At 52.6% G+C, this 26379-nt stretch overlaps 1 protein-coding gene across 1 annotated transcript; it reads right to left on the bottom strand.

Annotated features, from left to right (window-relative positions):
- Positions 1-2293: 2293 nt before the first annotated feature.
- Positions 2294-25782, bottom strand: LOC144945293 (adenosine receptor A2b-like). The gene is made up of 4 exons (XM_078873701.1): positions 25161-25782; positions 13259-13987; positions 7665-7986; positions 2294-5546 (listed from the first exon to the last, which is right to left on the bottom strand). The coding sequence occupies exons 2-4, from the start codon at positions 13615-13617 to the stop codon at positions 4671-4673; spliced, it is 1557 nt and encodes a 518-aa protein (XP_078729827.1). The 5' UTR covers positions 13618-13987; positions 25161-25782; the 3' UTR covers positions 2294-4670.
- Between the last annotated feature and the right edge of the window lie 597 nt (positions 25783-26379).

Here is a 26379-nt window from a genome sequence, read left to right as displayed (position 1 = left end):
ACACCCAGTCCAGCCGCAGACTGATTCGCAAGTCCCTTGGACTGTGGGGAATTTGCCGCCGTGTTTTTGCCACCGGTTACCTTACCAACTGTGTAAATACAAAACAAGCATGGGATCGGGCACGAGCATCAACACATAAACACTCGCACGCACGCGCGCACGGCTGAAGCTCGTGCAGAGGATACCACACTGCAGAAGTTTCAAGGTCGAGAGGTCACCGTGGCCAAAGCCGTTGATCACGCCGTCACCACCGCCACCTCACTGCCATCGCTTTCCACCCTCCGCCAGATCTCGCGGCTGCTGCGCTGTGGACGCGAGGTGACCTCCACCACCTTCAGATGGGTTGAACCTCCTCGCTCCGTTCTGCTTAGACCACGTGCCCGGACCCAAATGTTTCACTTGGCGGCACCACCGCAGCTGGCACAACTGTAGTGGTTTCCAATTTTCTTTCGTGGCCACTCACAGTGATTTTTCGCGACAACCGTTTGAAACGAGTGGGGTTGTTATCTCGAAATTCACTCGTTTATCGGTGCGACTCAAGTTGCGTTTCCTTATTAGGTGGTTTCCGGTATCCGCGCTGGCTTGTGGACTACGCTGCTATTAATGCAACCCGTGACCCCCAATTGAACTCGTCTGCCGCGTCGCCTTTAACAGTGACCTCTCTCTCAGCAGAGCGTAAAAGAGAGCGGGCTGTGTGGGGGTAGCATCCCTGTGTGAACCTGAGCGCACACAGCAATCGTGGGGGTGGGGGGGGCAGAGGTCGAATCAATCGCTGTGTCACGTAACTAAGTGGACGTCTTTAACGTCCGCGAGAAGACGAGCGGAATCGTTTGTTCGGTGACGTTCCATTGTCATCAAGGTGCTACGTGGGGCGTACACAAAGAAAGAAACAAAAAACAGCCGTTCCCTGGCTATCGGTGTCATGCCCACACCATTACACAAAACACATTTGATATTATTTACATGCAGACAAATACAACTGATTGTTTTCTGTTCGCCATGAGTTTTTTTTTATCAGTATAAAATGTGTTAAATAAGTTTAACTAAATTAGTAGTAATAATAAATATGATTAAAATTACAATAAGATCTAACAAATAGCAATCATAATAATAATAATAAGTGTGTGTAATCGGCCAATGGCAGGATACCAGTAAATGTGGAACGTTGACCCCAACGTTCGTCCAATGTTCCAAACGAATTGCCAAAGGTGGCCCACCTTCGCGTGTTTAATGGGACGCTGTGGTTTGGTTCCCAACGTTAAAATGAGCGTTGAGTACTTTTTCAAAAGAAGGTGGCCGGGTGTTCGAGCCATGGCAAGTGACGAAGGGAGTCCGTGGAGATGACCAACCTCGTTGCTCGTTGGCTACCAGAGGTGGGACAAAGTCATTGTTATGCAAGTCCAAGTCGAGTCGCAAGTCATCGAATTCATGACTCGAGTCTGACTCGAGTCCAAGTCACATGACTCGAGTCCACATCTCATAGGTGGGACAAAGTCATTGTTATGCAAGTCCAAGTCGAGTCGCAAGTCATCAAATTCATGACTCGAGTCTGACTCGAGTCCAAGTCACATGACTCGAGTCCACATCTCATAGGTGGGACAAAGTCATTGTTATGCAAGTCCAAGTCGAGTCGCAAGTCATCAAATTCATGACTCGAGTCTGACTCGAGTCCAAGTCACATGACTCGAGTCCACACCTCTGTTGGCTACCACCTGAGATGACAAACCGTGAGTGGCACCAACTTCTATACATTGCCAATAAGGGGCGAATAATGCAACTAAACCTCGTGTCAGTATAAATAAGCAACAACAACAAAATACGTCTCCTGCATACACTGTACCCGTCTCTCCGAGTAAAACAACAACAAAAATAAACTTCTCCTACACAACCCATCAGCCGCCACGGCCTCCTGTGAGCACGTGATTTCACCAGCACTGGCAAGAAAAGGGGCCGTCCATAAATGACGTCACGCGATTTTGGACGATTTTTGACCCCCCCCCCCTCGTCACACGGCGTCACAAAAAGTCAGACCCCCCCTAAAATCTGACGTCACAAAGCTCTGCCCCCCCCCCCCCCCCCAAAAAAAATAAAACATGTCATTGTAATGCGTATTTAATGTGGCACTGCACTCTGATGTTGTAGGAGAAAACATTTATTAAAAAGTCTATTTAATTAAGTAGAACGTGTTGTCTATATTTATTTAAAGTTGCGCATTTTGATGTGACATCACATTTCTCAAACGCCCCCCCTCGTCACACATCGTCACAAATGTCTGACCCCCCACCCCCCCCCAGGTGCGTGACGTCATTTATGGACGGCCCCAAAGTCTGGACCGGTTTCGACAAACGGCGCCTCGTCAGCGGAGTCAGGCTTCCTTGTATCCAATGCTGGCGAAACTGCCGATCGTTTCGGCACGGAGCCCTCTGTGTCACGACACGGGGTCCCAGATTGGACGCTAATTTGTACGCCAATACACAATTCGATGTAATCACAGGCGTCGTTATTTACCGAGCACATTATCACATAATCCGCTTTTATTCGCCACGTAGAGGAAACTGGTCCGATTGAATATTTGCCATCTTCAGTGGGACCCAATTCTGCTCAGGCCCATGGACTAAGGGAGGGAGGAAGTATTTTACCCCCCCCCCCCCCAGGAGGTGTGGATGGGGGACAATGGGGGGGATGACAGGGAGACAATAGGGGGGGACAACAGGGACGACGATGCAGGGGGGGTGGGGGACAATAGGGGGACAACAGGGGGACAATGGGAGAATAATGGGGGGACAACGGGGGGGGGGGGGGGGGGCACCGTCAACCATTCCCTTGCACTCCACGCTGCATCGCCACGGTTAAGGCATCGGGTTTGTAACGATTCGCCATGGGGCGCTGCAGCCTGTAAACACAATTTGTAGCGGCGCAAGGCATGGCGTGAAGAAGGGGGAGTTGACGCTTGCATATTTCTCTTGAAAACGATGATCACCGTAAAAAAATATAGTAAATCAAATGAACCAGGTTCAGTTCTGCGATGCATTATTTTTTCCTTTTTTCGGTTGCACAGCGTGTTGTTCCGCGCGATATTCGGCAATCCGCTCCCAGCACATTTAAATCAGGTCCTTGAAGAAGCATCCCAGCACACGGGGCGAAACGTCAGACTTTCGTGCCGAACAACACACGGTCCAACCGCGAAAACCCTGTGCAAAAGTAAACAAAACAATAATCGAGGTTTCCTTTGACACGTGGCAATTGTACGCCGATGATTCTGCACAATTCTGTGAGACCGCTGAAGCTGACAGAGCCTAGAGGAGTGCGCTCATGCGATCGCTTTAGGCCCGACGCACCAAAAGCCCACTCCCATGTGAGCATTCCAACATGCGGCTGTGTGACGACATGAATCGCTCACGGTGTGAACGAAGGATCGCTTGACGGTAGGAGATAATTTACGCAGAATCATGCTTAGACATGATTCTACGTAATAAACAAAGTTGAGGCGAGCACGGTTTATACCCTCGGCAGACGACTTGGGAAGCCACTGGGCTGAGTCGAGGCGGTTTCAGCTCCCCGTTCGTTTTCAGCGCGGCTCCGGTCGACGGTTGCCAGGCGCAAAAACACTCGCTCGGAGCGAGCGGGATCTAGAAATGTAACGGATAACAAATGTTTTTTTTTTACTTTTACAACGCCGAGCCATCACGCTTTCGAAGGAGGGTCTGGTTTGTGAACGAGAAGCGCAAGAGGCTTCGTTCGCCCGCTACCGACCAAATGGGCCACGTGACTTGGCGAAGTAGCCAACAAGCTCGCAATCGGAAGGTCGCGGAGTTCAAATCCCGGGTGGCGGTTAACTCAACCGCTCATCCCCTCTGGGGTGTGTGGGTGGCGGGGTCGGTAAAATAACTGCGGCGATTTGGGAAAGTCAACGGTGGTTTTCCCGTAAATAATTTCCCAGCACCGGCTCGCAAACGGGAGGTGCGCACCGGCTCAGCGTTCCTTCGAGCTGTGGGACTGGGCTTTGACTTTGACGGATCAGAACGTGCGGAGCGTTCTTCGTCTCGACTTGCACAGTGATGGAGGGGGGGGAGGGGTAGGGGTGGGAAAACAACGCACATCCTCTCGTGTCTCCCACAAGATGGCAAGTGATCAGCTCTACATATATAAAAAAAAAACACTAGTTCCTTAGAAGTCCAAACGTTGACCTCAGGTGTTCTCAAAGGTTTTCAATATCTAAAACTTGCATCGGGAATGCGCCGACGAAAATTACGCCGGGACGGAGACCTCCGGTACGAAAACGCATCTCGCGACAAAACGTAACGCCGAGTCCATCGATTTCCGAACACCGCACACTCATTCCTGCTTCGTGGGTGCGTTCAATAGCCTCTTGGACCTTTGCCAAGGGGCTTGGTAATATCAGCCGTGGGGCCGTCTCGGTCGACGACCTGGAAAAACCGACGTCCGCCCCCGGCACACCACGCCCGGCAAACCTCTTGTTGCGGCTGCGCGCCGGCCGCTTGTCCTAATCTCCGAAGCGACCTGGAGAACAACATTTTGGTGCGAAAAGTAAGCCCTGGCTTTCGACACCTGGCCTCTCGCTCTCGTAATCAATTTCATTTGTTCCCGACACCAAATCCTCGCTGGCCGGTGCGTGCGCGCGCGACGATGATTTCACGTGCCTGCCCAGGTCACGAGTTGGGCAGCTGGGAGCCGCGCTCCCCTTCCTCCACAAATCCGTTCTGCCGCGGCGTCGCCAAACTTGCCGCCGTCTCGGCGCCGCCCCCCCGGCTCCTTCCGGGCGGGCTCAGCGAGTCGCCGTTCCGCGGGCGTCCCGACACCGTCACCGTACACACCTCCTGCTCGTCGCTGCACAGGCTGCCGCCGGCACCATCGGCGCCGTCGGCGTCGTCGTCGGGCGCCAGCGTCACGGCGGAGGCGCAGGCGGCGGGCATCCCGGCGCCGCCGTTCTTCACGTAGGACACCGAGTACGACACGACGGACGTGCAGGGGCTCGTGCCGGCGCTGTTGAGCGCGCTGCCCAGCGCCGAGAGGCAGGTGTCGCTCGCCCGGCACGACGCCGATGCCGATGCCGCGGCGCCGTCCTCGAGGTCGCCGCGGAGCGCCGTCGCGGCTCCGCGCCCGACGGCGCTCCGTGGCAGGCGGGGATCTCCCCCTCCTCCCCCTCCTCCTCCGCCGCCGCAATCGCTCCGGCACGGGCGGCGCCGCGCGCGGCTGCCGCCCCGGCGCCGCCCGCACGGGAGTGCCGGCGGCAGCACCCAGCGCGACAGGATCCGGCGGAAGGTGGCGCGGAACTCGCGCAGGCGGAAGGCGTAGATGACGGGGTTGACGACGGAGTTGCCGTGCGACAGGATGATGGCGCCGTACATGGCCCAGGGCGGGCGCACGCAGTCGGGGCAGAAGCGGTGGACGCAGTTGAGCGCGTGCAGCGGCAGCCAGCAGAGCGCGAACATCCCCATGATGAAGGCGAGCGACTTGGCCGCGTGCACCTCGCGCTGCAGGAGGTTGCGCCGGCGGTCGCCGCCTGGGGCCTTGCTGCCGGCCTTCTGCTCAATGCGACAACGGCATGACGAGCGGCGTCAGCCGTCCGTCGGTTGGCCGCGGTGTCGTCGTCGTCGTGGCCGTCGTGGGTGTTAGTGCCGTTGTCGTAATCGTCATCACGGTCAACGACTCGTAACGCGTTTTTGGGGTCGGGCCACTGCTTAATGACCCCGGCCAAAAGTTTCGTGTCGCGGGACGCTGCCGCCGACGCCAACCGGCTTCCGGTCGTGAATCATTTGGCAATGTTCAGCGAGCGGAAACGTTAGCGACGCTCGCGCGCCGAGCGCGACGATCGAATTTGATTGGCTGCGTCGGGTCGCGGCCGGTGTTTCCAACGACAGAAATGTGGCCGGATCGTTACGGGGTGGCCTAACCCATGAGCCAGTTATGAATCACAAGGCATTCACCTATAATCAACGTTAATGTTGTTACCGTCAACGTCGTGGTCGTCGCCATTATCGTTGTCGATCTTTGTGATCATTTATCGTCAGTGTTTTCACAATCACCAATATCGATATTATCATTGTTGCCGTAATGATCAATAATCATTCCGATCATACCGCAGGTCACACCGCTTCTCTTGCTGCCGCTTGACCTCGGACTGCTTGAGTTTGGAATTCCCGCAGCCCCCCCATCGTCTCTTCCCAGGTTCGTAGAACCTTTTTCACTCCAAAGCAATGTATTAAAACTCTTTATCCGTTATACCTTCAATAGTGCTGCTTGTTGCTGGCCGCTTGGCGCTTTGGGCCTTCGGCCCTGCGCTCAGCAACCGTGATAAGAAAAAAATCGCCGTTGTTGTCATCGTCATCATCGTCATCGCCGATAATCGTGTCGTCAACATAAATTGCCTTTCATCTCGTTGTAGTCGGCATGACTCATCAGTCATCATCATCGATCGTCGCACTGCCCAAACCATCCTCGTATTTAAATCACATCTGACATATGTTGCTTTAAAATATATATATATTTATTCTGGCTTTTTGTCAATTGGTGGCTTTAAAGGCAATTCTCCCCGCATTGTTTAGACTCTCTCGGTTTTATTGACACCTGTAGCTTCTGGACGTCATCAGACGTCGGGGCGTATAACAGCAGCTGCGGCCGTGCTGGAGTCTCAGATGTCAAAGGGGCCTTAGAGGTATTATTATTATTATTGTTATGGTGATTGATCGTCATCCTAATAATCACATCAATTTAAAGTACCATATCATCATCATCAAATTCAGCTAATTGTGTCATCAAAATCTGTGCGTGTAATCATGATTGTCATCAAATGTATTCAATTTCCATCACGACATCGTCAACAAATTGTCATCGTTGGCCACCGCCATCATCAAATCGTCAACAACGATAATCGCGATCTTCTTATTTTCTTTAACGATTGAAATCACTCGTCGTTAACGAGCACGATGATTACATTAAATGACCGCCATCCCAACATTCTCCACGCTAAACCCCAATCGTCACTAATGATCGCCACTACCGTCGTAGCATTACAGCGAACCAGTCACTGCGGGTAAAGGTAAAAGTGCAGCCCTGCAACTGCTTGCTCATGCCGTTGCCGGCGGACGGGGGACTTTGGCCTACTCTTCCACACGGGGACAGACATCTTGGAAGAGGTGAGGGTACCCACACTTTACTCTGCCACCCGTGACCAGCCGATCTACTGACCGTGGTGTAACCCATTTTAAACATAACTCCTGGACATCTGTCAAAAAGAGCTTTATAACTCATCGGATTCCAAACAGCATTCCGACCGCAGGTATTGTGGTCAATGCAAACATGACTCCTTGTAAAAAAAAGGTGTCAGTTTTGTTGCCAGATAAAAGGGTGAAAAAACAATGATAATATTTTGCTACTGCCAAAGGAGGTTCCAACGGTGGAATAAATATCCTGTTTCTGATTGTGAAACTGACTGGGCGGACAGAGGCATTGGTGGCTGGGGGGGGGGGGGGAGACTCGTGACCCTCTCCCCATCGGCTTAAAACTGCCGCGCCGGGAGATCGAATCGAAGCGGCGACCTCCGGATCCCGAGTCCCCGTGCGCCAAACCGCCAACGCCGACGCGGCGGTGGATCTCTTCCTTTCTCTCGCGTATAAAAAAAAAAACATAAAGCCGCGACTCACCTCGATGAGCTGCAGCTGCGTCCGCGCCACCAGGAAGATGCGCGCGTACACGGCGAGCATCACCAGCAGCGGGACGAGCACGCAGCCGAAGAAGTTGAAGTACACCATGTAGTCGATGTTCACCACGTTCTCAAACAGGCAGTGCACCTGCGTGCCGTTACGACACTTCGTGGCGTCCAGCGGTTGTCCGTCGCTGCCGCACTCGTGCAGCTCGTCCCAGTTGTTCCAGCCCAGCAGCGGAGTGAGCCCGATGACGAAGGACAGCAGCCAGCACACAGCGATGACGCCGCGCGCTCGCTTGCTCGTCACCAGCGCGTTGTACCTGCGAGCGACGGGACGCGCGCGAGGTGTGACGCGGGCCGTGGACGGGACGCCCGATTGTGTGAGCGCGTTCGCCCCGATCGATCAAGTGCCCGCGGTCCACGTATGGGCACGCGATATACACATGTTCGCAAATCTGACACGTTCATGAACGGTAATGAATTCGTCGTCTCGAGTACCTTCGCTAACTGCGCAGCACGAGCTCCGTGAGAGATGTCCCGTCCTTCCAACCCCCCCCCCCGCGTTCAGAGCGTCTTGGGCTTTAGTTTTAACCGGTCAACTATTTGCGCACGATGGCCCAACTGTCGTATTCCGACCCTTTCACAGACTCCAGACACGTCTCGAGTTTCCAGGTATTCGTGAACGAGTGTGACACTCCTCGTGTTCAATTATATCTCCAAGAAATAATGCAACACACCATCAAACTTGAGCCAAATTTGTCCGAGTCTTTTCATGCTTCCAACAGCGGAGCAATTACAGCTTCACTCTTGGCAGCCTCCTCCTCACCACCCCTCCACCTTCCTTTATCCCAGCTTGAGAGTCTCCCAAAGCAGATTTGACGACATCTGCATACCTTTGGCCTCGCAAGAGAGAAGTGATTTGCGACTAAACACGACGCAGGGTGGCCCTTTTTCATTTTACACAACGGCTCGCCCTGCCCGCTCACACACACACGTTTCTGGGTGTCGTCAAAGTTACGGCGAGATTTTATATATGACAGTAGTTGTAGTAGTAATAATAACGACGTGTTTATCCGGGAAGGCCTGGGATGAGTCTATAATCCAAGCCGGCTCGTAACGAGAGTCCGTGTGAGGCAGAGACCGACTCTTGAAGAGAGAGCGGAAACAAGCTGACAGATACTCACCTGCTCACGGAGTAAAAACTATAAATTAAACTCTTTTTATATTTTTATTAAACGATTTTTTTTCTCCGTAATTCAGGTTTTTTTTGGGTTAGATCGGATAAATATAAATGCGTTATTATGCGATCTAACCCGAAAAAAAACTGTATTATGGATGATTTTGGTCGCGAAAGCCTACTTACGTGTTAATATTATTTTTATTTTACCAGGTAAGGCCCACTGCTGCGGTCTATAGCTCTCTCTTTCAGAAGCGATCTGGGCCACAGATGATAGCTCAATGAAAGTGGCGTATCGTGTTGAAACTTAAAGCAGCCAAATTACTCTAAGCGCGTGACGTTGATTCTAAATGTGGAGGGAAAACCCGGAGGACCCGGAGAAAAATCCACGCGACCACCGGGAGAGAACGCGCAAACTCCAGATATACAGCACGGGTGGCTACGTACGGTGCAAAAGAAGTTTAACATACATGCAGGCATCAGCGTCGGGGTTGAACCCACGACCTCCTATAGATCAGGCGAGGTAGTTAACATCTCACCACCGTGGTGCCACCCTGCACAAAGCGCTAACCACTGCACATCATATTCTCAGGTTTTTTCGGTAAAGTCACGTAGGTAAAAACATTAAAATTAATGAAAGTAAAATAAAACAAAACAAAATAAAATTCACGACGTTTCGGAGGCAACATAAGTCTCCGTCATCAGGTGGGACCGTCACAGCCGAATTAGCTGCATCAAGTGAAGCAATGATTCAAGATGTAATCCCAAGTGAATCATTGCTTCACTTGATGCAGCTAATTCGGCTGTGACGGTCCCACCTGATGACGGAGACTTGTGTTGCCTCCGAAACGTCGTGAATTTTATTTTGTTTTGTTTTATTTTACTTTCATTAATTTTAATGTTTTTACCTACGTGACTTTACCGAAAAAACCTGAGAATATGAATCATTGCAGTCACGAAAGCTTCAAATCTAGAACTGCACATCATCTCCACTGCCACACGCAGAGTAGACATCACCAACAGGCGCCATTTGGCTACAAGTGACTGTTACAGCACCACGGTGCTTGTACCAGGCTAGGTGCACTTTGAGGCCGTCAAGTGAAGTGCCATAGGTTGAATGACGAAGATGACTGCATCTCCATTCGATTCGGGGGTGGTGAGTCGATTGTTTTGCGTAGAAGAGGTGGCTGGGTGGGTCAGAGGTCAGAGTGCTCAGGGCGCCGCTGAGATCCTGGGTTCAAATCCAGGTTTCAGCCACTGCCTGTGATTAAAGCGGGTTCTCTCTTGTAGCGAGTCGATGGTCGTCGATGACTTCACAACAAAAAAAAACCCATCACATTGAATTTGGATGTACGCTTAATTGAGCTCAAATCCTCTTGAGAGTTAACAATATCAGACTGACGTGAGGACACTTGTTGCGAGCTAGTTTCTACACCATTCTGAATCAGCGGATGGGACCTGGATCCAAAGGCAAGAAGACCTAGACAATTGGAGGATCTGCCCTAACCACAGGGGCCCGTGGACACGGTGAGACGGTGAGACGGGGACATGGGGATATGGCGAGACAGGGACACACGGACACGGGAATATGGGGACACGGGGACATGGGGACATGGGGACATGGGGACACAGGGAAACGGAGACACGGGGAGATGGGGACACGGGGCCACGGGGACACGGGGACACAGGGACACGGGGACACAGGGACACGGGGCCACGGGGACACGGGGACACAGGGAAACGGAGACACGGGGAGATGGGGACACGGGGCCACGGGGACACGGGGACACGGGGACACAGGGAAACGGAGACACGGGGACACGGGGAGATGGGGACACGGGGCCACGGGGACACGGGGACACGGGGACACAGGGAAACGGAGACACGGGGACACGGGGACACGGGGAGATGGGGACACGGGGACACGGGGACACAGGGAAACGGAGACACGGGGACACGGGGACACAGGGAGATGGGGACACGGGGACACGGGGACACAGGGAAACGGAGACACGGGGACATGGGGACACGGGGAGATGGGGACACGGGGCCACGGGGACACGGGGACACGGGGAGATGGGGACACGGGGAGATGCGGACACGGGGACACGGGGACATGGAGAGATGGGGACACGGGGCCATGGGGACACAGGGAAACGGAGACACGGGGACACGGGGACACGGGGACACGGGGAGATGGGGAAACGGAGACATGGGGACATGGGGAAATGGGGAAACGGAGACACGGGCAGACGGGGAGACGGGGAGACGGGAACATGGGGACATGGGGACATGGGGACACGGGGACACGGGGACATGGGGAGATGGGGAGACGGGGCCACGCAGAGACAGGGACACATGGACATGGGGATATATGGACATGGGGACACGGAAACATGGGGGCATGTAGACACGGAGAGAAAAGGACATGGGGAGAAGGGGACACGGGCCGCAAGTGCCTCTGCGGATCAGCGGTGGGAACTGGAAGATCACGCAGTTCACGTTTCTATTTTCAGCATCGCGTTCCAGATTGTGGTCGCTTTATTTAAATGGGGCTCCGAGTTAAACCCTAAACAGGCTGTGAGCGGTTCTCGCAGAGTGACTTGTGTGCTCAATCGGTCAAGGGCTTTGGCTAATTTATAACTCAGTGTGGTTGGGCGGGTGGGGGCGATTGTTTTGTGCACACAGTAGAGGTCGTTGGAGAGTTTGGTTGAGGTGTGAACGCAGCCGTGAGAGGAGTGGAGGGGTGGTCATTCGTAACATCGTGAAGCCAGTTACATTCACTCTTTAGGAACAAGTCTTTCAGCATTTTACGCGAATTAGCTTTGAAAGAGTTGCCCAAGAGCGTTTTTAGTGAAAATACTGTGCCTGCGTGTCCCCACGTGGAGCAAGCTCCGAGATTTGACATTCTTGCTCGTAGCCTTTTAAATTATAAAATCTCACACACTGCACATGCCTGATGACTGCTAAACACGTCCCACGCGACAGAGTGCTGAATCTAATTAATACAGAGACATCTTGTGTGTGTCCCCCGTTTCGTTTCACAATTAATACCTGGGTCTCTCCCGTGACCTGCTTCCAGCGAGCCATCGACACTTTGCGCGAGAGCCTCAATGTGCACCTAGCCTGGCGCAAGCCCCACGGTGACATCACCATCACACAGTGGCCAATGGCGGCCGTTGTTCCATGTCATGTGTATGCGCCGCGTAGAAAGCGCTAGCAATTTGAAATCGTGCGATGTGTTTGCATCCGAACTGGCAAGTTTGGTAGACACAGGCCGGTCGTAAGCGCCGAGGTTTTTTACGACACCGTGACATCTTTTGTCAGCTCGGCACTCTGACATCACAACGCTTACGCCTCTGATGAAGGTGGTTGTAATTACTGGTGAAACGTCGTACTCAGATTGTAAATATTGTGGCTTGGCTCTCCAACACACCGGCGTGCTGTACTAGCAACGAATTGGCCACGTTCTGTTTACGTGACAAACCTTACTAGTTGGCTGTGTCGGGTGGTGGTGGGTTTAACGACACATTTATACAGTTACGCGATCTAACCCCACAAAAAACCCCCTCTATTATGGGTCACAATGCTACCATTTGACAAACTCCCGTGAGGACGCGCGTCGATTTTTTTTTGTTTCTTTTCGTCGAACGCGTATTCTTCAACGTCCGTCCCGAGGAATAGCGCGCGCGCGCATTCGCCGAACTTCAAGCAAACCCAACGAGGTTTCCCGCCCGCTGCAATCAGCCGCGCGCCTGATGACGCTGTCCCTCCCCTGCCGCCTCTTCGCGCCGAGCGGCACAGCCAAGGCAAGGTTCGGAGGAGGGGGGGGGGGGTGGCGGCGTATGGGGGGAGAGAAGCCCATTGATGCCTTCGATCCAATTAGCGGTGCTCCGCAGGTGTCAGTGCGACCTGTGCGGGAGGGGTCTCGCTTTGAACAACTCACGTTGGGTTTAGGAGCACGTGCATTATCGCACACTGCGAGCGTGCGTGTGTACGCGTGCGTGTGTACGAGTGCGTGTGTACGCGTGCGTGTGTACGCGTGCGTGTGTACGCGTGCGTGTGTACGAGTGCGTGTGTACGAGTGCGTGCGTGTGTAGAAGTGCGTGCGATCATCTAGTGGGGAGAGCGGTGCGCTACGCACCTGACCGCCCGAGTTCGATTCTGGCTCACGGCCAACACCGGAGACTGTTATACGAATACGATTCTGGGCCTCCCCTAGGTCGACTCAGCCTCAAATGAGTACACTGGCGCGGTGTGCAAAAACATCGCCTCCCGGGAGAGAAAAATTTGGTTCGGTGTGTGGTGCCGGCCAAAGTTGCGTGCCTTGCCGGCCTTCATAGGTGCTGGGGGCGGGGGGGTAGAGGGTAGGTAGGGTGGGAGCACGCGAGACGCGAGCGTGTGGACACACTCACCGCAGCGGCTGGCGGATGGCGATGTAGCGGTCGATGGCGATGGCGAGGAGGCTGAAGATGGAGCTCTGCGTGAGCACGAGGACGAAGCAGGCGAGGAAGAGGCAGCCGTGGAAGTGGCACGCGAAGCCCGCGCTGATGGTGACGGCGAACGGGATGGCGAGCAGCCCCACCGCGATGTCGGCGGCCGCCAGCGACAGCAGGAAATAGTTGGTGGGGTTGCGCAGCGCGCGGTTCAGCCGCACGGCCCAGCACACCAGCACGTTGCCGCCGATGGCGAGCAGAGCCAGCACGAGCTCCAGCGCGATGTACACCACGTGGAACGTCTCGGCCGCCGTCTCGTCGTGGGGCAGCGCAAGCATGCTTGGCGCCCCCCCCCCCTCCGCCTCACCCCCGACCCTCGCTAGCGAGCGCAGATCGTGGCCTCCGCCGCGCCCTCTCCCGCCGCCGTCACCACCGCCGACGCCGTCGACAACGGCGACGGGGTCGGCGGCAGCGCCGGGCGCTCGGGTTCCCTGCGGTGGAGGCGGTTGTCCTCGTGGTGGCGGCGGTGGTGGCGGCGGAGGTGGTGGCGCGGGCGCATGCTGTCCGAGCCTGCCGCTGGTCCTCCTGTGTCCCCGGTGCCCCCGACGAGTTGGGAAGCGAGTGCGTCGTACGCGTCACCTTCGCCCGGTCGTCGTTCCGTTCGGGATGTTGTGCGCGGGGCCACCGGTCGCTGGTGCAGGTCGGACCCTGAAAGAGAGGCGCGTACAAGTCTGGGTGTGTTCGCGCGTCGTGGAACCGACGCGATCGGTCCGTCGGGTCAATCGCTTTGTGTCACAACCACTGCTGACCATACTTCACCACGCCGGCCAGTGCAGCTCAGTGAAGAATCATGGTCTTGCAAACTTAGATTGCGAGAAACCTGGCAGAAAGCTGTATTTGTGTTAGCCAACGACAGCAGCTCGCTCTCCGCGCCAACGATTAAACGGCGCCAGTACCTGGCCTCACCGTGGGCAATGCGGAGTTGCGGGACGATGTTCTGTTCAGTCCTGGTGGTGCTCACGAGATGGGCAGCCGCAATAAATACAGGGGAGCAACTGGGGGCTTCGATGGGCCATGGCTGGTAGGTGGGTTTTTTGAGTTTGGGTGGATGGGTGGGTTTCGGTGGATGGGTTTGCGTGAGTTTGGGTGGGTGGGTGTGATTTGTTGGGTGGGTGGGTGAGTTTGTTTTATGGGTTTGGGAGGGCGAGTTTGTGTGGTTTTGGGTGGGTGGGTGAATTTTGGTGGGTGGGTTTGGGTGGGTTGGGGTGGCGTTTTAGATCTCTTCTGCAAATATTCATAATCTTGCCGCCATCCCCACTGTGTAAATAACGGCACGCGATTTCCCCGAACCAACACCATGGCAATGAAGTTGAAAATACCACGAATGAAAAGCAGCCAAACACTGACGAATAATCATCATCATAAGCTCAACTTGTATCGCGCACAGTATTGGCTCACTCGGAATTGTCATAAGCCATGATTATTCCTACGCTTGTTTCAGCCAGGAAAGCCTCACCGAGTCTCAAGAGGTCCTTTTCAGCAGGAACTTGGCAGATGTTATTTCTGCAGCAGTGAGGTAGTGGCGATGAGTGCTGTGTATCATCCCAAATGAGTCATTTGCCTTTTTACAAATTGGCCCATGACGTATGTACTTATGTAAGTTGAACTTCTTTTGCACCGTACGTAGCCAACCGTGCTAATCGGAGGTGGGGGGGAAGGACGAGGAACTAAAAACCGGACACAATGGCCTACTCTTGTGAACGGCGTCACGGGATCATTCAAAGTCCACTGTGAAGCACACGGCAACGGAGTATTAAAACTAAAAAAACTTTTTTTTTTTATTTTACCAGGTAAGGCCCACCGAGCTATTTAGCTCTTTTTCAGAAGTGATTCTAATTGTGGAGGGAAAAACCGGGGGGACCCGGAGAAAAATCGACATGACCACGGGGAGAGAGACGCAAACTCCAAATATACAGCAAACGTCAGGGTCGGGATCGAACCCACGACCACCTGCATACCAGGCGAGGTAGTTGTTGTGATTAACGCACCCGCGCAGTAACAACCAGGGCGGCCGCTGCAAATGAACCGCCAACGTATGCAACTACCCAGCCCCTAATATTACCCCTACCTACCTAGCCCAGCAACTACCCAGCCCCTAATACTACCCCTACCTACCTAGCCCAGCAACTACCCAGCCCCTAATACTACCCCTACCTACCTAGCCCAGCTTCTACCCAGCCCCTAATACTACCCCTACCTACCTAGCCCAGCAACTACCCAGCCCCTAATATTACCCCTACCTACCTAGCCCAGCAACTACCCAGCCCCTAATACTACCCCTACCTACCTAGCCCAGCTTCTATCCAGCCCCTAATACTACCCCTACCTACCTCACCAGGCAGCTACCCAGCCCCTAATACTACCCCTACCTACCTAGCCCAGTAGCTACCCAGCCCCTAATACTACCCCTACCTACCTAGCCCAGTAGCTACCCAGCCCCTAATACTACCCCTACCTACCTAGCCCAGTAGCTACCCAGCCCCTAATACTACCCCTACCTACCTAGCCCAGTAGCTACCCAGCCCCTAATACTACCCCTACCTACCTTACCAAGTAGCTACCCAGCCCCTAATACTACCCCTACCTACTTAGCCCAGCAACTACCCAGCCCCTAATACTACCCCTACCTACCTAGCCCAGTAGCTACCCAGCCCCTAATACTACCCCTACCTACCTAGCCCAGTAGCTACCCAGCCCCTAATACTACCCCTACCTACCTCACCAGGCAGCTACCCAGCCCCTAATGCTACCCCTACCTACCTAGCCCAGTAGCTACCCAGCCCCTAATACTACCCCTACCTACCTAGCCCAGTAGCTACCCAGCCCCTAATACTACCCCTACCTACCTAGCCCAGTAGCTACCCAGCCCCTAATACTACCCCTACCTACCTTACCAAGTAGCTACCCAGCCCCTAATACTACCCCTACCTACCTAGCCCAGCATCTACCCAGCCCCTAATACTACCCCTACCTACCTAGCCCAGCAACTACCCAGCCCCTAATACTACCCCTACCTACCTAGCCCAGTAGCTACCCAGCCCCTAATACTACCCCTACCTACCTTACCAAGTAGCTACCCAGCCCCTAATACTACCCCTACCTACCTAGCCCAGCAACTACCCAGCCCCTAATACTACCCCTACCTACCTTACCAAGTAGCTACCCAGCCCCTAATACTACCCCTACCTACCTAGCCCAGTAGCTACCCAGCCCCTAATACTACCCCTACCTACCTTACCAAGTAGCTACCCAGCCCCTAATACTACCCCTACCTACCTAGCCCAGTAGCTACCCAGCTCCTAATACTACCCCTACCTACCTAGCCCAGTAGCTACCCAGCCCCTAATACTACCCCTACCTACCTAGCCCAGCAACTATCCAACCCCTAATACTACCCCTACCTACCTTACCAAGTAGCTACCCAGCCCCTAATACTACCCCTACCTACCTAGCCCAGCATCTACCCAGCCCCTAATACTACCCCTACCTACCTAGCCCAGCAACTACCCAGCCCCTAATACTACCCCTACCTACCTAGCCCAGCAACTACCCAACCCCTAATACTACCCCTACCTACCTAGCCCAGCAACTACCCAGCCCCTAATATTACCCCTACCTACCTAGCCCAGCAACTATCCAACCCCTAATACTACCCCTACCTACCTTACCAAGTAGCTACCCAGCCCCTAATACTACCCCTACCTACCTAGCCCAGCATCTACCCAGCCCCTAATACTACCCCTACCTACCTAGCCCAGCAACTACCCAGCCCCTAATACTACCCCTACCTACCTAGCCCAGCAACTACCCAGCCCCTAATATTACCCCTACCTACCTAGCCCAGCAACTATCCAACCCCTAATACTACCCCTACCTACCTTACCAAGTAGCTACCCAGCCCCTAATACTACCCCTACCTACCTAGCCCAGCATCTACCCAGCCCCTAATACTACCCCTACCTACCTAGCCCAGCAACTACCCAGCCCCTAATACTACCCCTACCTACCTAATCAAACAGCTAACCAGCCACGAGTACTTATAGCACGGGCACTGACCCGACTTTACCGGAATCCAAAAGCACGTGTTGTTGTTGTTCTATGGTCAGTCGTGTTACGTTAAACAGCGGCCCCGCGTTAAACAGCGGCCCCGCGTTAAACAGCGGCCCCGCGTTAAACAGCGGCCCCGCGTTAAACAGCGGCCCCGCGTTAAACAGCGGCCCCGCGTTAAACAGCGGCCCCGCGTTAAACAGCGGCCCCGCGTTAAACAGCGGCCCCGCGTTAAACAGCGGCCCCGCGTTAAACAGCGGCCCCGCGTTAAACAGCGGCCCCGCGTTAAACAGCGGCCCCGCGTTAAACAGCGGCCCCGCGTTAAACAGCGGCCCCGCGTTAAACAGCGGCCCCGCGTTAAACAGCGGCCCCGCGTTAAACAGCGGCCCCGCGTTAAACAGCGGCCCCGCGTTAAACAGCGGCCCCGCGTTAAACAGCGGCCCCGCGTTAAACAGCGGCCCCGCGTTAAACAGCGGCCCCGCGTTAAACAGCGGCCCCGCGTTAAACAGCGGCCCCGCGTTAAACAGCGGCCCCGCGTTAAACAGCGGCCCCGCGTTAAACAGCGGCCCCGCGTTAAACAGCGGCCCCGCGTTAAACAGCGGCCCCGCGTTAAACAGCGGCAAGTTCGAGTCATAAGGGGTGTTGGGGGGGGAGGGGTTAAACAACAAAAAAATCCAGACAAACACGAACATCGCACCGCCCGGGCTCGGGGTGCGAACTTGGGCTCCGACAACGGAGAAGGGAAGCGACGCCTTTGCAGGGGGAGTGCTGATAATGGAAGGGGGTGGAAGGGGGTGGGAGGGCGAGAGCAACATCGGAGTTGTTCTACATTCCCACGGGAACACTGTGGGAATGTGGAATATCCACTTATTGATTCCGGGCGGGCAACTGAGAATAGCCGAGCGAGTGAACACTGTTCGCTCGAAATGTGAACTGGAAGAGGAGAATCTCTGTACCACCCTACCCCTTACGTGTCGTCACCATCAAACGCTTCCTCATGATCGCATAGCACGAGTATCGTAGTCGTGCTAACAACAGTAACATAATTTCGATTTAAAGCTTTCGTGACTGCAGGGATTAATCTTCTTGGTTCTTTCGGTAAAGTCACGTAGAATGGAAATAATAAAATAATAAAATAAACATTATAAAATAATTCTCACGACGTTTCGGCCACAACGCAAGCAGCCGTCCTCAGGTGGAGAACAGGTCTGTCGGAAAGACAGCGTCTGAATGGTCTTTCCGACATACCTGTTTTCCACCTGAGGACGGCTGCTTGCGTTGTGGCCGAAACGTCGTGAGAATTATTTTATTATGTTTTATTTTTATTATTTTATTATTTCCATTCTACGTGACTTTACCGAAACAACCAAGAAGAAGTAACATCATTGATCTGTCCAGGAAAATACCGGCGAGTCTCAAGACCCTGTTCCTCGGCAGGGCCACGCTAATGCCGGGATGGTTGCCCACATTTATTTTAAGATATTAAAGTCGCTCCGCTCGCAAGAAAGCAACGAGTGTCCCCGGAGAATGCCCACCACGGTTTACGAGAGAGCACAGCGTCGTTCATTAGACCGCTTACCGCACGGATGCGTTCATGAACCAACTCTCCCCACCATTTCAAATCCTGGCCACCACCTGCCGAGCAGTCCAGCGAGGTTTTGATGTAGTTTCAGCACTCTCTGTGTGATCCACCAACACCTGGACCACAAGGCGTGCGCCAGGTGCTCTACTGTGAAGCAGAAAGTGATGTTTCGGTGCAACGGCCCTCATTCAAAGCCACCCCACTGTATATGCCACCGTTACAGCTGTAGGCGCAGCCCTGCAATCGCTCACTCACGCCACACTGCTGGTGGAAGGGCCTCCACTGGAGAAAGCTCAAGAGACCCCCCGCACCCACGCTCGACCGCACCACCGCACGCGAGACCGCGGCTCGACTCACTGCGGTGTGACACACGCACACTGCGGGGTCAGGGGTGAGGCAAATCTGTGGCTCGGGTTAGCCGCGTGCGGCGGCCCCTTGAAACGTCGTACTCAAGATTGTAAATTCTAGATTTTAAGCTTTCGTGACTGCAAGGATTCATATTCTTAGGTTTTTTCGGTAAAGTCACGTAGGTAAAAAAAATTAAATTAATTAAAATAAAATAAAAAAAATAAAAAAAATCACGACGTTTCGGAGGCAACACAAGTCTCCGTCTTCAGGGTGGAACAGTCACAGCACGACAGCTGTATCAAGTGAGAGAAATTCCAAGAACACAGTAATTGTATATATACTGGTTGAGGGTGGGGGGAGCCAACGTAGGCCCTGGATATTATTATTGTGAGGTTCGGTGCGGCTGAAGCACGCTGTTAGGAATGAGCCTTTGTTGTGTAAACTAGGTGCGGATGATGTAAAGGGGCGTGTAAAAGGGACTGAGCCTTTTTGTTATGTAGAGATGGTGCGGCTGAAATCGCTGCCAGGAAATTAGTCTTGTAAATGTTGTGGCATGGCTCTCCAACACACCGGTGTGCTGTACTCGTAACGAATTGGCACGTTCTGTTGACGTGGCAACCCTTACTAGTTGGCCGTGACGGGTGGTGGCGGGTTTAACGACACATTTATATATTTACGCGATCTCACCCAAAAAAATCTCTATTATGGATATTACGGAAATATTACATCTAACACCGCGACGTCAAAGCGCGGACCTCCCCGGCCCCCAAAGCGCGGGGCCCTGGGCGCTCGCCCTACGTGGGACGGAGGCTCTGGCCGCAGTAATTATCGCTCGACTCTTCCGAGGGCGCGTTCTGGTGCGGTGCACGACGCGAGGCGACGGGGGGGGGGGTAAGGAGGAGAGAGCCATTCCGCGGGGTTGACGAGCGCGTAATTAGGGGCTGGGGGATAAGAGGTGGTGGGGGGGGTAGGGGGAGGCTGGTGTTGTTGAATGTCTGCTTTTGTTGTCGATGCGGTTGTTTAAAAAAAAATCTCGAGTCCCTTTACGACGAATGCGGCACGCGCTGTGCGAACGCACTCGGCACGCGCACGACCACAGCCAGCAGGCGCAACTTAATTACTTAATTGCACACGGAGAAGCGGATTGTGTGTGTGTGTGGCTAAGCTCGTGGGATAATTCTGATGCTGGTGCCCGTGTTGGTATAAATATACCCAACTGTATGGGATTGCTCCTCGTGTTGGTGATGTTGGCCTGTAGTGTGCGTGTGTGACGATGTTGTACTCTACCGATGAACGGTGCAAATGTGATTTGCACGGACCAAACTCTTAAAACACGGGACATTTGATTGTATTTCGATTTAAAGCTTTCGTGACTGCAGGGATTCATCTTCTTGGTTCTTTCGGTAAAGTCACGTAGAATGGAAATAATAAAATAATAAAAATAAAATGTTTTCTTTTTATGATTTTATAATTTCCATTCTACGTTTTATTATTTCCATTCTACGTGACTTTACCGAAAGAACCAGGAAGACATTTGATTGTATTTAATATTGAGAACCTGTAACGCGGTTGTTTTTGTTTCATGGGACCTCCTTTGCCAGTATCCAATTATAAGAATAGGTTTTCCCCTTTTTTCTGGCAACAAAACAGGCGTTAAGATGCCAAAAGGTTGTTCGCCTTTTGTCGTCCTCTGGTCTAACACCATTTGAGACTAGGCTCTAAAGAAAGCCGTCTCTAGTGTGGATCAATCAGTTTCAAAGACAATGCATATACTGTCAGAGCATGTTTTTTGTTTGTATTTTCACCACAAGTATCTGTGGTTAATACAGACATTATTCCTTGCAAAAAGGTTCCAGTTTGGTAAGTTTACATCTTAACGCCTGTTTTGTTGCCAGAAAAAAGGGGAAAACCCTATTCTTATGCGGTTGTTGTTGTTGTTGTTTTTCACTCATTTCTATTCGCATAGAAATGAATGCGGTTTGGTGACCCCGGGGTCACACCCGTCCAAACGAGTTCATCGTTCAAACGTCAAAACTGTCCAAACTTCCACAACGTCCAAATTGTCCAAATGGTTTAAATCGTCCAAACGAGGCTCATCGTGGTCTTTCGAGTGCTCACTCTCCTGCTTAAACAAAAATCCACTTGATTGCAAACAGCCGCGTTCACTCAACTCGCACGCGTCCAATATTGTGACTCACAATTGATTTCTGCGTTGTTGCTCTACAGCCATGTGCGTGATGATTGTGTGCAGCCCCATCGTGTCTGATGGAAGGTGGTGGCTGCAAGGGGGCTCAGCCCCCCCCCCCCCCTTTTAAATTATTCGTGTAAAGTTGAAAAATATATCGCTACAAATATCAGAAGAACGAAGCGACCGGCTCACCCCCCAGCCTTGCCTCGTTGACGCAGGGCGTGACAGATACCGAGCGGATTGCACAACCGCATAACAGCAAGCGGCAAGATCGTATCGTCACTCGCTGTTGAGCGTGTAACGGTCAAGGTTTGTTTAAAGTTTCTTGAACACCGACTTTAGCGTTCGTAGTCCCGTCCGCCCACCCACTTGAGTTTTTGTTGTTATGACCCACCCCCACCCACCCACGCTCCTGGACTGTATGTGTTTGACGCGAGACGCGACAACAGGTTGATAGGAGACGGTGGCTCGCAATCGATGATCGTTTTGATCATCGAGATGTTCGTTGGGTAACTCGGAGGGCGCGTATGCACGCGCGCGCTCGTGTCAGCGACACGAATGTTGAGCTGATGATGATGACGACGACGACGCAGATTACTTCAATTATTTCAAATTGTAACGCACCTTCGCCACGCGGCATTCGACTCTCTGAAAGACGGGGAACGACTTGGGTGGTGCGAGGAGGAACAGGATTCGGGATGAACGATTCATCGATTTCAAATGGAAGTCGCAATTTGAAACAATGCGATTAGCAAATCGCAAATGCTGCGATTTTTTTGCGATTTTAAAAGTCAAATTACTTATTGGAATTGTTTTATTTGGTATTACAGTATAACTGTTTTTTAAATGTAACTTCATTTGATTGTTCTATTTCAATTAAAACGTTTTAATAAATACATATTGGAAGCAATTCATATCTTAAGTTCTCACCCTTGCATTAGAATATATAGAGCAGTTCATAGTTTGATGGTATCATGTGGTAGCGCTCCATCATCACATGTTTTAAATCTATTACACAGTGAATATTGAACTGAAGCTTGACTTTAAGAAATATAATCGCAAATCGCAATCGCAATATCTGTCAGAAAAATCGCAATTAGATATTTTCCCCAAATCGTTCACCCCTAAACAGGAGTCGAGCGTGGAAAGGCAGCAGCAACCAGCAGCAGCAGCCAGCCACGCGGTGAGCCGGTGCCAATTTCTATCCAAAGCTTTGCGGTTATCTATACGTCGTCAGAATATTTATTTAAGCTGGAGGAATTCGATTAGCTATAACGCTCCTTTTCACAGACGTCAAGTCGGTATATATGCAAGGCGTTGTCGGCCAATGAATGAGTGTTTACACGTGGGAGGAAGCTGACGCACCCCGGAGAAAATCCACGCGTGCGAGGGGGAAACACTCTATCCCGTACAGACGGAGTCCACACTTTTGCTGTACCGCCTTCTCCACGCAGAGCCTGTGGTTACGGGCGTTTCACACCATCTGTGTTGTGATCCAGCAACCCTCGCAGCTGTCCCCACAGCGCTGGGTTACAGGCAGCCACGTGCTAAGCCACGACAAAGTAACGGAACGACTTCACCCAACAACGAGAGATGATTATCATCAAGGTGCTCATATTTTAAATCATTATACGATGATAATTCTGAAGAGCTGAACAGACGATGACAATCGCGGCGATGATGGTGATGTTGCTGCTGCATGAATGAATGAATAAACCAACCTCAACACATTCGTGAATAACAATGCTTTCAAGGGAGCATTATAACGGCCGACGATTCGGGCAACGGCCCTCTTCCATCGCACATTAATTTACTTACAATGACAGTGACGACGCACGAATAAATCGCCGAATACAGTAGTAGATGATGGTTATGATGCATAAATACATCAATGACTGGATGATGATGATATACATCCATGCATTATAATTAAGAGGCGTAAATGACTCACCATGAAGTACACGGTGATATGACGTGTCGGTCAATCAAGAGATTCTAGATTTGAAGCTTTCGTGACTGCAAGGATTCATATTCTTGTTACTTGATACAGCAATCGTGCTGTGACGGTTCCGCCTGAAGACGGAAGCTTGTGTTGCCTCCGAAACGTCGTGATTTTTATTTTACTTTTATTAATTTTAGTTTTAATTTTTTACGTACGTGACTTTACCGAAAAAACCCACGAATATCAATGAAGAGATGCTGATTGCTGCAATGAATGGATGATGATGAATGGATGATGATGATGATGAATGGATGATGATGAATGATGATGATGATGATGAATGGATGATGACAGCATTCTCTCTACAAAGCAACTCTTGAAGACCCTCGCTTGCCGAGGAACGGAGAGGACGAGGCGAATCGGAAGCACCACGACCATCGCTAAGCGCTTGAGCCGCAATCACCGAGCACGATCCCAAATACAAATCTCCACTTCTTATGCCCGTGACACTGTGTATTAGGTGACACAAGGTGCGATTGAACAGGCAACATGCACATTAGTGACGCAGGTGCAGTGCTTGTGTGTGCACGTGTGTGTGTGTGTTATGAGTGCCGATTTTATCTGAACCGGTCATGGGCCTCCCCTAAGTCGACTCAGCCTCAAATGAGTACCCGGTTCGGTGTGTAAACGTCCCCACTGGGGAGACAAAGGCGGCCGGGCGTGGTGTTGGCCACCCACCCCCTCGTGTGCCGTGCCGGCCTTCATTAGGTGCTCGCTAACAGCACTTGCCCCAACAGTCTGTTCCAGGCTATACGGGGGATCTTTGTCTTTATACGTGTATGATGTGTGTTGTGTGTGTGTGTATGTTGTGTGTAGTGTGTGCATGTTGTGTGTGTATGTTGTGTGTAGTGTGTGTATGTTGTGTGATGCATGTGTGTGTATGATGTGTGTGCGTATGATGTATGTGTGTATGCTGTGTGTATGTATGATGTATGTGTGTGTGTGTTGTATGTTGTGTGTGTGTGTATGATGCATGTGTGTATATGTTATGTGTGTGTGTGTATGATGCATGTGTGTGTATGTTGTGTGTCTGTGTGTGTGTATGATGCATGTGTGTATGTTGTGTGTATGATGTGTGTGTATGTTGTGTGTGTATGTTATGTGTGTGTATGTTATGTGTGTGTGTGTTGTGTGTCTGTGTGTGTGTGTATGTATGATGCATGTGTGTATGTTGTGTGTGTATGTTGTGTGTGTATGATGTATGTGTATGTTGTGTGTGTATGTTATGTGTGTATGTTATGTATGTGTGTGTGTGTATGTTGTGTGTCTGTGTGTGTGTGTACGTTGTGTGTCTGTGTGCGGTAGTGTGGTAATTAGCGCGCTGCGCTACGAACCCCACTCACGGCCAGCAACCCCAGTTACGAATATCTGAACCGGTTCTGGGCCACCCATAGGTCGACTCAGCCTTAAATGAGCACGTTGGTGCGGCGTGTAACACATCAGCAGCAGTGGGGAGACAAATGCGGCTGGGCGTTGCCAACAGCACTTGCCGCAAGTCTGTTGATGCGATACGGGAGATATTTGTCTGTGTATCTGTCTGTGTATCTGTCTGTGTGTATGTCTGTGTGTATGTCTGTGTATCTGTCTGTGTGTGTTCGTGTGTGCGAGATAAGTTGACTGCGCAACAAACTGTCTCAAACTTTTACCACCTCACCTTTTACTTCGGCTGCAACTCCATCTCCAGCACCACCACCATCACCACCGCCGCAATCACCACATCGTTCTCCATCCTCCTCGTGTCGAGCTGTCCAGCGATCACGCCGATTAGGGGTACGCGTGTCGAGGGACGTTGCGACATTGCATCAACCCCACCCAACCAGTCACCACCACCACCACCGTTCAAACCCACAGCTCTTGGGAGTCGTAGGTCACAGGTGAGCGCAGAGTTCAATCCCACTCCATCGCTCCTCGGCGAAGACGCCTGGGTGAAGATGACGAGTCCACCAGGGAGGTGTCAGTAGCACGAGAAAGTCAAATAGCCCGGCGTGTGGAGGAGGCTCTTCATCCAGTGTGTGGATTTACGAACGCGCTCGAAGTGGACACGCGCACGTGCAACGGCGTGTTGGATGGGTTGCTGGACGATGGACGGATTTTGATGTTGTTGTGGTTGCTGCTGCTGCTGCTGTTGTTGTGGTTGATGTTCGTCCACTGCGCGAGTTGCGCAACAGCACCCGGGATCTCACCGTCGTTGTGGTGGTGGTGTTGTTGGTGGTGGTGTTTGTGTGCGGGCTGCTCGACGGCGATTTCAAAACCTCCTCCACCGACTCCTCGGCCAGCCCCCGCGCGTGTGACGACTCCACCCCGCGGCTCACGCTAAACACGCTGCCTCCCTCCCACCCTCCACACACTCACCCACCCACCACACACTCACCCACCCACCACATACACACTCACTCACCCTCCCACCCTCCACACACTCACCCACCCACCACATACACACACACTCACCCTCCCACCATCCACACACTCACCCACCCACCACATACACACACACTCACCCTCCCACCCTCCACACACTCACCCACCCACCACATACACACACACTCACCCTCCCACCCACCACACACTCACCCACCCACCACATACACACACACTCACCCTCCCACCCACCACACACTCACCCACCCACCACATACACACACACTCACCCTCCCACCCACCCACCACATACACACACTCACCCTCCCACCCACCACACACTCACCCACCCACCACATACACACTCACTCACCCTCCCACCCACCCACCACATACACACACACTCACCCTCCCACCCACCACACACTCACCCACCCACCACATACACACTCACTCACTCACCCTCCCACCCACCCACCACATACACACACACTCACCCTCCCACCCACCCACCC

The sequence above is a fragment of the Lampetra fluviatilis genome, chromosome 37 (assembly GCF_964198595.1).
Source record: "Lampetra fluviatilis chromosome 37, kcLamFluv1.1, whole genome shotgun sequence".
In the NCBI taxonomy this organism is placed as follows: Eukaryota; Metazoa; Chordata; class Hyperoartia; order Petromyzontiformes; family Petromyzontidae; genus Lampetra; species Lampetra fluviatilis.
Note: the sequence above shows the minus strand (reverse complement) of the source record. Positions and strands in the feature narration are given on the sequence as shown.

Bases quoted from the DNA above. Each gene is read 5' to 3' on its own strand.
- LOC144945293 (XM_078873701.1), bottom strand. From the start codon at position 13,617: ATGCTTGCGCTGCCCCACGACGAGACGGCGGCCGAGACGTTCCACGTG. The intron at 7,987-13,258 runs GTGAGTGTGTCC...CGTCGCTCGCAG, and splicing joins GCCATCCGCCAGCCGCTGCG to GTACAACGCGCTGGTGACGA. The intron at 5,547-7,664 runs GTGAGTCGCGGC...CGCATTGAGCAG, and splicing joins CGCAGCTGCAGCTCATCGAG to AAGGCCGGCAGCAAGGCCCC.